We start from the raw sequence: 12,735 nt of genomic DNA on the forward strand, positions 1-12,735 counted from the left end.
AGCATACAACAAGGGTCATTTAAGGACCTGATCAATAGGAGCTCAATAAATACTGAACAAAAGAATAAATGATTGGGAAAAAAAAAAAAAAAAAAACTCACTGCCATGGAGTTGATTTTGACTCATAGCAACCCCTGTGATACTCCCTCAGAAACCCAAGGAGGGGTAGTCATGCTTCGGATCTGACTCAACAGCAGTGAGTTGTGTTTTGTTTTTTTTTTCTTTTTTTTTGGTTTTTATACACACACATACACACACACACACATCGAAATACCCAGCACCATGAAGTTGATTCTAACTCATAGCGACCCCTACTGGGTTTCCAAGGCAATCAATCTTTTCAGAAGTAGATTGCCTCATCTTCCTGCCATGGAGTACCTGGTGGGTTGGAGGCAGCTAAATATCTTACCCACCACACCACCAGAGCTACACACACACACACACACACACACACACATATTTCAGCCATTCCTTTTGCTTAGCTTAATTTAGTCTTTTAGTCTCTTAGAAAGATGTTTCAGTAATCTCGTGAAATGTATGTAACTTTTCTCAGAATGAGAAACCAAAACAAACCCATTGCCACTGAGGAAATTCTGACTCATTGTGGCTTTGAACTCACACAACAAAATATACACAATTTCAAACGAAACACGTTATGTTGAAATTCAGCTTTCCAAATATTAAGAAATAATTCACAATAAAGTAATGTATGTGCTTCTTCACTAATGTGATAAATAATATCATCTAACAATGGGTCTAATAACTACCATAATTTTGGAACAGTGATAAACAACAATATTTCAGGAAATCATCAGCAGATGTAATGTAATATGACCATATCTATACTTTCTTTTGGTGCAGCATCACAAGTACTTCTCATAATAGTGAGTTTGTTACCTACCTTCATAATTGAAGGAAATGCTAAATTTCAGTTAGAAATTTGGGAAAGTAAATTGTAATTTTTCTCATCCAGATTTACAGTTCCCAGGTAAAGTCCCCAGCTCTGGTATTGTAAAATTAGGAAGTTTGTTAAATCATTCATTTGCAGAAGTCACATACTGATGAGACAATAGCAAGCAGACTTATTTTGCTTGATCAAAACAATATTTAAAAAAATAAATCATATTTTTTCTCAAAATAATATAGTTTCACATTAAAAAATTCATACTTCTGTACCTCTGGGTGGCATCAGGTATTGGGGGGAGGGGCGCATGACATGAAGACCAAGCAGAACTGGGCTGGCATTCCAGCAAGGCAAAATGCAGCCAAACTAAGTAGCAGCTGCCCTCTTTACAAATGATGTGCATTTGCAGAAGGTCACTCTAAGTCTTGCTTCATTCATGTATGTCATCTATCTGGCCCCTGAAGGCACTTGAAATTTTTCACTTTTAATATATGGTGTTTTCCATTTCTTGATAACCCTCTGGCTGGGTAACAAGTGGAAACTTACTCTCTAATAAAAGGAGAGAGAATTCCATTTGCATGTTGCCCCATCTATTTTTTGGGTTGCTACACTAAGATCTGTGAGCAAGCACCTGTTTTGTAAATACAGTTTTACTGAAACACAAAGATGCTCATTTATTTATGTATTGTCTATGGCTGCTTTCACACCACAATGACAGTTGAATAGTTGCAAGAGAGACCATATGGCTCACAAAGCCTAAAATATTATCTGGTCCTTTATAGAAAAAGTGTGCCAATTGTAGGGTGAATTATCAATATTTGTATCAAGGGTTATACACCACAAACCAAACCTACTACCATTGAGTAGATTCCAACACCTGGTGTCCCCATATGACAGAGTAGAACTTCCCATAGAATTTTCAAAGCTGTAATCTTTATGGAAGCAGACTGCCGTATCTTTTTCCCATGGAGCCATTGGTGGGTTCAAATCACCAACTTTACAGTTTCCAGATGAGCACTTAACCACTGAGCCACTAGAGCCCCTTTAGAATTGGTTAATTTATATGTCAAGCATCCTATTTTTCCTTAATAGAGATGGAGACAAGAAGCTAAGAACTTTCCCACTCCTTCTCATTCAGTCAATGAAGGCTGCATCTATACAAATCTCTCTACTGAGCCTTCACACGTGCTTATGTGGCCAAAACTGTCATGTGTAATGGAGAGAAGTGGGGTTCATGGTTTGCCTTGCCACTTTCTAGAATGTGTGTGCTGTGGAGTCAATTCTGACTCAGAGCTACCCTACAGGTCATAGTAGAACTTCCCCACAGGAAGTTTCCTAGGCTGTAATCTTTACAGAAGCGGGTCATCAGGTCTTTCCTTCTATGGAGCTGCTGGTGGGTTTGAAGTACTGACCTTTTGTAGCCCAGCACTTAACCATCGAATCACCAGGGCTCCTTACTTTTAGGTACTTTAATTAATGGTTATGATAGCTATGAGGTATCAATGGTATACTAAGGTAATTACATAATTTTGATTATGTAATTCACAGCAAATATTCATTACAAAAATACTTAATATAAAATAACAATACAATATTATTTATTATTATTTATTAATAGATCGATGGGGAGTGAAGTTAAAGAGAAAAATAAGACACTATAAATTGCTGAAAGTCTGTGTAATATTGTTGTGGGAAAAAAAAGTCATCTTCTATGCCAAGTTAAAATAACATAAAATAATCTAAGAATATGGGTTTTTAACATAAGACAGAGTTGGGTTCAAATGCAGACTCTGACCTATAAATTCTTCAGTAATTAGCTGTATCACTCTCAGAACCTCGACTGTTTCATCAGTGAAATGGAGATCATAATGCCTCATCTGTGACTTGTGGAGAGGACTCAGTATGGTAATTACTAAACAAAAAATGTGTTAACATGCCTGGCTATAAGATAGGTTCTCAAAATGATAGTTATTATTACTGATCATTGGAGATATTTTCTTTCTTTCATGTTGCACAGATTTTTTTTCCCTAAGAATGAAGTGATACCAACTGCAGAACACCCTGTTCCTACATTTTGCCAAATTATTAAGAGACATCCATCAGCAACAAAAGGACTGATTTAAAAAAAAAAAAAAAACCTGACACAGGGAACAGTTATAAGGGGAGAAAGTTATAAAGGGAAGAAGCCATTTGCTATAACTCTGTGCACTTGCCTGTGCAAAGAGATATTAAAAAGACAATGTCGTTAAAAAGACAATATGACTCTTCTGTCTCTTGCTTCTCCTATTAGAGGTAGACACACTAGTGTGTACACCAATCTCTTGTGTGTGTGATATGCACATTTGTGACAGAGAAAAGGAGGCAACAGAGCTTTGTGGAGAACTCGTTTTGAAAAATCAAAATATCAAAATTTTCTACTAGTTGTTGGTGTTGTCATTGTTGTTGTTGTTGTTATTTGCCATCGAGTCGGCCCCAACTCATAACGACCCCTCCTTGGGTTTCCGAGGCAGTATCACTACAGAAGTAGGAATGCCCAACCTTCCTTCCGAGGAGTGGCTGGTGGGTTTGAACCGCCAGCCTTCTGGTTAGCAATCAAATGCTTTAGGCACTATGCTACCAGAGCTCCTGGTGTTGTCATTAGCTGCCCTTAAATCGATTTGGACTCATGGCAACCCCACACATTCTGAGCAGAACTGCTCCAAAGGGCTTGCAAGGCTGTGACCTTGCAGCAGCTGATCACCCAGCTTGTCTTCCAAAAGACCTCTGGGTGGGTTTGAACTGCCAACCTTTCTACTAGTAGTCAAGTGCTTCACTGTTTGTGCCATTCTGGCATAATTTGCTTTAAGTATCCCTCTTTGAAACCTTACATTTCACATGTATCAGTTAGTTATTTGATATTAATCCACTTGGACCTAAGTTTCCTCAGATGTTTTAAAAGAAAAATAACTGGCATTTATTTCAGAAGCATATTATAAATCTAAATTAATATTTCAGAAGCATATTATAAATCTAAAATGTGATATTATTAAAACAACATGCTTTGAGGAGAACAGTGGCAAGTAATATACATCCTGAGGAATGTACAATGAAGATTGTGGATTTTGCTGTGTGGGGAAAGATTTTAAAAATTGACAACATTCAATAAGACTTAATACGAATGTAAGAGTTTTAAATATCTAACAGTCTGCCCTGCAGAGGAGGAATTTGTCGTTGAAGAGGTAGAGCATAGAATGAAGGATGAGGAGACATAGTTCCACATCATACTAAGAAAGACTCTGAACTCCCTGTGGAGTTTAGAACCTAAAGTAAGAAAGGTCAGTCAGGTCCATATTTAGTTCACACTTAGCACCCTCTTCTGCATTCATCATTACCTGAGCTTTCAGTGACTTATAAGTATGCTTTACAAATGCAAGCTCCTTGAGCATAGAGACTCTGCCTTTGTGTTCTCTATAGATATTTGCTTTGTAACTTGCAAGTTGTGCATGCTCCATAAGTATCTGTTAATACACATAAAATTATAAACTGTAAGATCCATTCAAATATAGTAGTGTGACTAGTGTGAATACTTCTACTACTAGTCTTTTCCTTTTTGGAACCCTGAGTAGGGAATTACATTGATTGGACTATGTTCATTTCTACATTTTTGGGGGTTTTTTTAAATAGTATACATGTTAATTTGTCTCTTGTTTTCATTTTTTTCCTCCATGTTAATTACAGTGAAGTTTCCATTTAGGGACAGTGGAAGGAAAGAATTGCTATTTCAAAATATCTCACCATAGGCAATCATTTTAGATGAAATTCCTTAAGTGCAGTTATCCAAATGTGCATTTCATTCTTGGCAATAAAAGAGACTTAGCTAATGACCAATGACCTATAAATATGAGCTAGGAGATTTCTTCATGCAAATTAAATTTGTGTCACACTCATCAATAAAAGAGAAAATGACAATGAAAATTAAATTTGAAGCAGCAGTGCAAAGTAAAGGATTCCTATACTTATTAGTAGGATATGTCAGTGAGGCTAATTAATTTTTGAGACAGAGTCTTTTTTGAAAGAATTAATGGGAAGTAAGCTTTGTGAGTTGATTATTAAATGTAAAGGAGGGTTTAAAGAGAGTCTGGAGTATGAAATAGGCAACCAGCTTGATTAGCCTTACCAGCTTTAAACAAATTCCGTAAGATACACTGGCAGTAATTTATGGCAGTATCACAAATCCCAGGGAGCTCTGGTGGCATAGTACCTAAGGCACTTGACTGCTAACCCAAAGGCTGGCAGTTCAAACCCATCAGCCATACCTCGGAAGGAAGACTAGGCAATCTACTTCCATAAAGATACTGCCTCGGAAACCCAAGGGGAGATCGCTATGAGTCAAAATCAACTTGATGGCAGTGAGTTTATATATATATATATATATATATATATACACATACATACATACACATCCCAAGAACCGACTATATCATAGTACAGTTTGTTTCTTCTCAAGTCTGCATTCATTTTACATCATAAATGATAAAGACTAAAGTTTTTACCCAGATACTCAGGATTTTTTTTTCTTTCTTTCTTTAAAATGTATGTAAAATATTGGGAGAAAGAAGGGCTGTTTATGCATAGGGAGACAGCTCAGAGGGCAGGAGTGCATAGAGAGATGGACATTGTTGTTATGTGCCGTCGAGTCAGCCCTGACTCATAGAGACCCCTCCTTGGGTTTCCGAGGCAGTATCACTACGGAAGTAGGATTGCCCAACCTTCCTTCCGAGGAGTGGCTGGTGGGTTTGAACCGCCAGCCTTCTGGTTAGCAGTCAAGTGCCTTAGCCACTATGCTACCAGAGCTCTCTAGAGATGGACATAGGAAAGAGGTAACTATCAGGAAGAAGTGGGAAGGGAGCTGTTGCATTGTGGTAAATTGTAGTCAATGTCATGAGACAAGTGTATGTGAACTGCAGTATGGAAAGTGAATTTGCTCTGTAAATTTTTACTCAAATTACAATTTTAAAAAATGTAAACTATAAAGAAAGGAAAAGTATATAGCTTTACCTTGATGAAAATATACTGCTGCAAAGTGAAATACATTTCTACTTTCCAGCTAATGTTGCATTGTATATTAACCCTCTGAATATGAATAAGGGAAGGTGGATTCACACAACATACCCGTTTCCTTAGATTGCAAGTAAGAGTGAGATTCCTTGAGAATGAGTTTGCAAAAGCTGTATAAAAATCCAGGACTTTGAGCAAGGCTTCCCGCTTGATGATGTGAAGATCACAGTATGTCAGTGCCCGGACATTGGCACAAGCATGAGCAAGGGTGGTTTCCTTCCAGAAGATGTCTCCAAATACATCACCTTTCCCTGCAAAATAGTGGAAGACATATTAAACAAGAGTTCTTAGTCAAATTGTATTGTTATTCAGTTTCATATATAGTATTGATCTTCTACCATAAATTAGAACCTGAGGACACACCACCACCTGTGTATGTGTATATGTATGTATATGTGTGTATATATATGTATGTATATCTATATATATATGTATGTACATATATATATGTATGTGTGTGTATGTGTGTGTGTGTGTGTCAATGTACAGTGTTTTCATATAACATGTAAAGTAACATCACCTTGAATTCAGTTCTCGATGAAAATCTGGAGTGGCATGCATAAATGAAATCCAACAGAGAAGCCAAAAACCTCACTTTAACAAATTGCTTCATTATTTTCTACCACCTTAACTTCTCCCATTGTGACTGGAAGGAGCAAAGGTGACTTATTACATTTATCCTTTCCTCTGTTCCTTCTGGTGGAGATGACAATAAAATGCAATAGACAAGGATATGTTGTTATAATCTTTATGAGTCTGGAACTGATTCAACACATACTGTATTAAACATACATTATTCAGTGAATAAGTCCTATGCTCAAGAGAACCGAAAACTGCCCCAACTTTTTTCCCTAAGGATCCCGTCCCTCACTCTTCACCTATCATCATACATTAAGCAAGGCCTCAGGACATGTCCAAGGGCCTCATCCATAATTCCAAAACCAAAGAGTAAAATGTGGAGACCTAGCTTTTTTATCCCAAAAATAGTTCCATAAAGGGTGCTGTTCTATAGTCAAAAGTGGATATATTTTTAACATTCTAAAAATTACACAGAAACCCCCCAGTCATTTCAGAACACATGCACTGGTGGCCTGTTCTTGAATGGTCATTATTCCAAATCATGAATATGCAGCTATTAAACAAAGGGTTTGAGGATGCATCAAAGGTGGAAAGTGTCAAAGGGTCTTTCTGCTAAGATAGTTCCATAAGAGTCTCTGGCTTCAGAAATGCCATCTTTGTGTTCCTTATGTGGCTGTTGTGAGAAAGGGAAAGTTTTAATGTGGAAAAGATGGGGACTGGATCTAAGTGGGAAAACACATTCTAGAGGCACTTTGCCAAAGACCTATTCTTTATATATAGGTATCCCAGAGATAAGCAAAACTTGCTCCCATTACGTAGATTAAAGTCAGTACTGACAGGGAAAAACAAGAAAAAGAAAGACATAATACTTCAAGCCAGCTGGACAATTGAGAAAAGTTAAGATACAATCAGAGAAGGCATATAATATCTAATCACATGGGCAGTTACTAAACATCTAAAAAAACTGCTTCTATTTCTCTAGAGAACACTGACCAAGACCATTGACAAGTGTATCAAAAATACGTAAAAGATTATCAATATATAAACATAATTTCTCCTTACCAATAGCTGTTGCTATGTGCCTTCAAGTCAATTCCAACTCATAGTGACCCTGTGCACAACAGAACAAAACACTGCCCGGTCTTGCACCAGCCTCACAATCCTTGCTAAACTGAGCCCATCATGGCAGCAACTATGTCAATCCATCTCATTGAGGGTCTTCCCCTTTTGCACTGACCCACCACTTCACCACGCATGACATCCATGTCCAGTGGGTGGTCCCTTCTGACAACATGACCAAAGTACGTAAGACCAAGTCTGGCCATTCTCATTTCCAAGAAGCATTCTGGCTACACTTCTTGCAGGACATCTGCTAGTTCTTCTGGCAATCCATGGTACTTTCAGTATTCTTCATCAATACCACAACTTGTCTGTCAGTTTGTCTGATGGTAGTGTCTTGTGCTCAAATTTGCTTTGAGGCCAAAGGCTAAACCACCAGTATTTCAAATGTCAGCAGGGTCACTCATGGTGGACAGGTTTCAGCAGAGCTTCCAGACTAAGACAGACTTGAAAGAAGGAAGGGGTCATCCACTTCTCAAAGAATGAAAACCTTACCAATATAGACTACTTTTAATTGTGAAGGCATGTCTGTTATATATTTTATTGTACTAATTTAGGTAGCATAGTGGCTAAGGCACTTGACTGCTCACCAGAAGGCTGGCGGTTCAAACCCACCAGCCACTCCTCGGAAGGAAGGTTGGGCAATCCTACTTCCGTAGTGATACTGCCTCGGAAACCCAAGGAGGGGTCGCTATGAGTCGGGGCCGACTCGACGGCAAACAACAACAACAACAACAATGGAATTAAAATGCTTACTATACATCCACCTGAAAAGTTTCCATTTAAATTACTTAACTTTTTAGTAATTACCATTTTTAAAATTTAGATATTTAATATCGCCTAAGAGGTCCTCAATTCACAAAAAGAAAACTGCTATGGAACTTCTGACCAGACGTTAGTAGTCCTCCTTCAAAGCATGTTATTCACATTTATGTTGAGTAATCTGCATAAATTACAGGTGTGTACAGATGCTAGATTATGCATGGAATATGCAAGAGTAAAGTCACCCTTTCCTTCATCACAAAAATTTTGCACGGCTTCAGGGCTGGGAACTCCTGTTCATCTTCACAACTATAGAACATTTGATGCTGGTTTTTAGGTCACCTCCCACTGGGCACATGTAGTCTCAGCTATAAACATTTTAGAGCTTGAGAGAACTAACCTTCCCCCAAAGCCCTAAAATTAGTAGAAAAGTTCACACTCAACATGAAAGTTGTTGTTTGGTCTATTTATATTTTCTCAGTTCTTTGCATCAAGTCTTATGAAGTATTTCACTGCTAAAGGACAGGAAACAGGATTGTAAAATAGAAGTAAATTTTAAAGATTCACATAGTAGGAAACTGGAAGAAAAAAAAATGAAGGCAAAAAGTTACAACATAATTAAAGGACTATATGGACCAAGGGAACTTTGGTGGCATAGTGCTTAAGGCATATTACTGCTAACCAGAAGTCTGGTGGTTCAAAAAACTCACCAGCCACTCTCCAGAAGGAAGATTGAGCAATCTACTTCTATAGAGATATCATCTCGGAAACCCAAGGAGGGGTTGCTACGAGTTGGAAATGACTCAATGGCAGTGAGTTTGGGTTTTTGTTTGTTTGTTTGTTTTTTATATAGACCAAGGTATGCTTGGGGATTATGGATTTTAAAAATATATATATGAGACACATTATGTGGTGAGGGAATGGCATGGACAGAAAGTGCATAAGAATTATCCCAATCACTTATCAGCCTGAAGACCTAACTAATATATCCAACAGATCCTTAAAAATATAACATTTGGATTTTATTTAGGCAGTTTTCCTGATTGAAGTTGTCAGGATTTCTTATTATCAGGTTCCATGGTCAACACCAATGGAAGCAGCAGTCAAGAAACCAGATGACATATTATACTGGGCAAATCCACTGCCAAAGACATCTGTAAAGTGCTGAAGAGCAAAGATGTCTCCTTGAAGATTAAGGTATGCCCAACTCAAGCCATGGTGTTTTCAATCATCTCATATGCATGTGAAAGCTGGACAATGAATAAGGAAGACCAAAGAAGAGTCGATGCTTTTGAGTTGTGATGCTGGCAAAGAATACAGAAAGTATCATGGACTGCCAGAAGAACTAACAAATCTGTCTTAGAAGAAGTATAGCCAGAATGCTCCTTGGAAATGAGAATGGTCAGACTTTGTCTCACCTACTTTGGTCGTGTTGTCAGAAGGGACCACTCCCTGAAGAAGGGTATCATACTTGGTAAAGTGGAAGGTCATCAAATAAGGGGATGGGCGTCAATGAGATGGATGACCCATGACGGGCTCAGGTATAGCAACCATTATAAGGCTGGTACAGGACTGGGCAGAGTTTTGTTCTGTTGTGCACAGGGTCGCTATGAGTCAGAGATGACTCAACAGCACCTAACAACAAGTTTTCCTATGAATGTACATGGGAATGTTTGATGATTATCCTAGAGCATGGTCTTTTATTCAATATGCACTTTTACTTTTAGTCAGCATTTCACTATAATTTATTATGTCAGTTGGCTCATAAAATTTATCATGAATCCATATGCATAAAATTATTCATTAATAAATGAGCAACACTATGAGTTTTCATCATCACCCCTCTGTCAGGTTGTCATACTGTGGTGGCTTGTGCATTGCTGTGAGGCTTGAAGCTATGCTACCAGAACCTCAAACACCAGCAGGGTTACCCATGGTGGACAGGTTTCAGCATAGCTTCCAGACTAAGACAGGCTGGGAGGAAGGATAGGGCCACCCACTTCTGAAAAAATTGACCACTGAAAATCTAATGAATAGCAGTGAAACACTCTCTGATACACTCTGGAAAACTTTGTGAAGAGCCATGAAACACTGTCTGATATAGTGATAGAAGGTAAGCTCCTCAGGTTGGAAGATACTCAAAATACAACAGGGGAAAAGTTGCCTCCTCAAAGTAGAGTTGACCTTAATGACATGGATGGAGTAAGGATTCCTGGACCTTCATCTGCTAAGGAGGCATGATTCAAAATGGTAAGAAATAACTGCAAACATTCATTAATAATTGGAACGTACAAAGTTTGAACCTAGGAAAATTGGAAGTTGTTCAAATGGAATGGAATACATAAAGACTGATATCCTAGGCATTGCTGTTTGTTTGTTTGTTTGTTTGTTTTTTGCCATCGAGTCGGCCCCGACTCATAGCGACCCCTCCTTGGGTTTCCGAGGCAGTATCACTACGGAAGTAGGATTGCCCAACCTTCCTTCCAAGGAGTGCCTGGTGGGTTTGAACTGCCAGACTTCTGGTGAGCAGTCAAGTGCCTTAGGCACTATGCTACCAGAGCTCCTCATTAGTGAACTGGAATGGAGGTTCTACTATGCTGGGATTGACAAATTGAAGAGGAATGGTCTCACATTCATCATCAAAAAGAATATTTCAAGGAGTACAATGGAGTATAAGACTGTCAGTGATTGGATAAGTGTCCATATACTTACAAGGAAGACCAGTTAATGCTACTATTATTCAGATTTATGTACTAAACACTAACGCCAAAGATGAAGAAATTAAAGATTTTTACCAGCTTCTGCAGTGTGAAATTGACTGGGCACACAATCAAGATGCACTGATAATTATTAGTGATTAGAATGCAAAAACTGGAAACAAAGAAGCATCAGTAGTTGAAAAATCTGGTCTTGGCAACAGAAATGACACTGGAGATCGCATGATGGAATTTTGTGAGACCAGTGACTTGTTCGTTGCAAGTACTTTTTTTTCAACCACATAAACAGCAATTATACAGGTGAGCCTCACCAGATGGAATACATGAGAATCATATCAACACATCTGGGGAAAGAACCAATGAAGAAGATCACTATTATCAGTCAAAACAAGGCCAAGAGCTGACTGTGGAACAGACCGTCAATTGTTCATGTGCAAGTTCAAGTTGAAGCTGAAGAAAATTAAAAGAAGTCCAAAACTGCTGAAGTACAACTTTGATTACCTTCGACTTGAATTTAGAAACCATTTGAAGAATAGATTTGACACTCTGAAAACCTGTGACCAAAGATCAACTGAGTTGTGGGATTACATGAAGCATCATACATAAAGAAAGCAAAAGGTCATTAAAAAGACAGGAAAAGAAGAAAACCAAAACAGATGTCAGAAGAGACTCTGAAACTTGTTCTTGAATGGAGATTAGCTAAAGCAAATGGAAAAAAAAAAATGATGAAATAAAAGAGCTGAACAGATTTCAAGGTCAGCTCAAGAAGACAAAGGAAAGTATTATAATGAAATGTGTAAAGAACTAGATTTAGAAAACCAAGAGAAGATGATGCTTGGCATTTCTCAAGCTGAAAGAACTGAAGAAAAAAAATCAAGCTTTGAATTGCAATATTTAAGGATTCTGTGGGCAAAATATTGAATGATGGAGGAAGCATCAAAGAAGATGGAAGGAATACAGAGTCACTGTACCAAAAAGAATTGGTAGACATTCAACCATTTCAGGAGATGGCATATGATTTAAAATATATATATATATATTTAAGGAAGAAGTCCAAACTACACCAAATATCTCAGAATTGATTGAAAACCCATTGAGATGTTTTAACAAATGGATGCAGTGCTGGAGGCACTTACTCAATTATGTCAAGAAATCTGAAAGGCAGAGAGCTTCTAGAAATTCAAGGTGGATTCAGAAGAGGATTAGGAACCAGGACTATCTTTGCTAATATCAGATGGATCTTAGCTTAAAGCAAAGAATACCAGAAAGATTTTGCCTGTGTTTTATTGACTATGCAATGAAAATCAACTATATGAATCCTAACAAATTTAGGGAAAACACGGCAAAGAATAGAAATTTCAGAATACCTAATTGTGCTCATGAGGAACCTGTACATAGACCAGGAGGCTATCATTTTAACAAAACAAGGGATAATGAATGGTTTAAAATCAGGAAGAGTGTGTGTTGGGTTTGTATACTTTCCCCATACTTATTCAATCTGTATACTGAACAAATAATCCAAGAAGCTGGACTCTATGAAGAAGAACACAGCATCAG

General features: G+C 37.9%; 1 protein-coding gene across 1 annotated transcript in view; it reads right to left on the bottom strand.

Annotated features, from left to right (window-relative positions):
* Positions 1 to 12,735, bottom strand: part of KCNH5 (potassium voltage-gated channel subfamily H member 5) — a 467,739-nt gene that overhangs the window by 72,836 nt on the left and 382,168 nt on the right. Inside the window, exon 10 of the mRNA XM_007949104.1 lies at positions 6,056 to 6,252. Within this exon, the coding sequence (XP_007947295.1) occupies positions 6,056 to 6,252 (197 nt within the window). The remainder of the gene's footprint in view (positions 1 to 6,055; positions 6,253 to 12,735) is intronic.

This window comes from Orycteropus afer, unplaced genomic scaffold (genome assembly GCF_000298275.1).
Source record: "Orycteropus afer afer isolate SDZICR_OR568_19922 unplaced genomic scaffold, OryAfe1.0 scaffold00237, whole genome shotgun sequence".
Taxonomy (NCBI): domain Eukaryota; kingdom Metazoa; phylum Chordata; class Mammalia; order Tubulidentata; family Orycteropodidae; genus Orycteropus; species Orycteropus afer.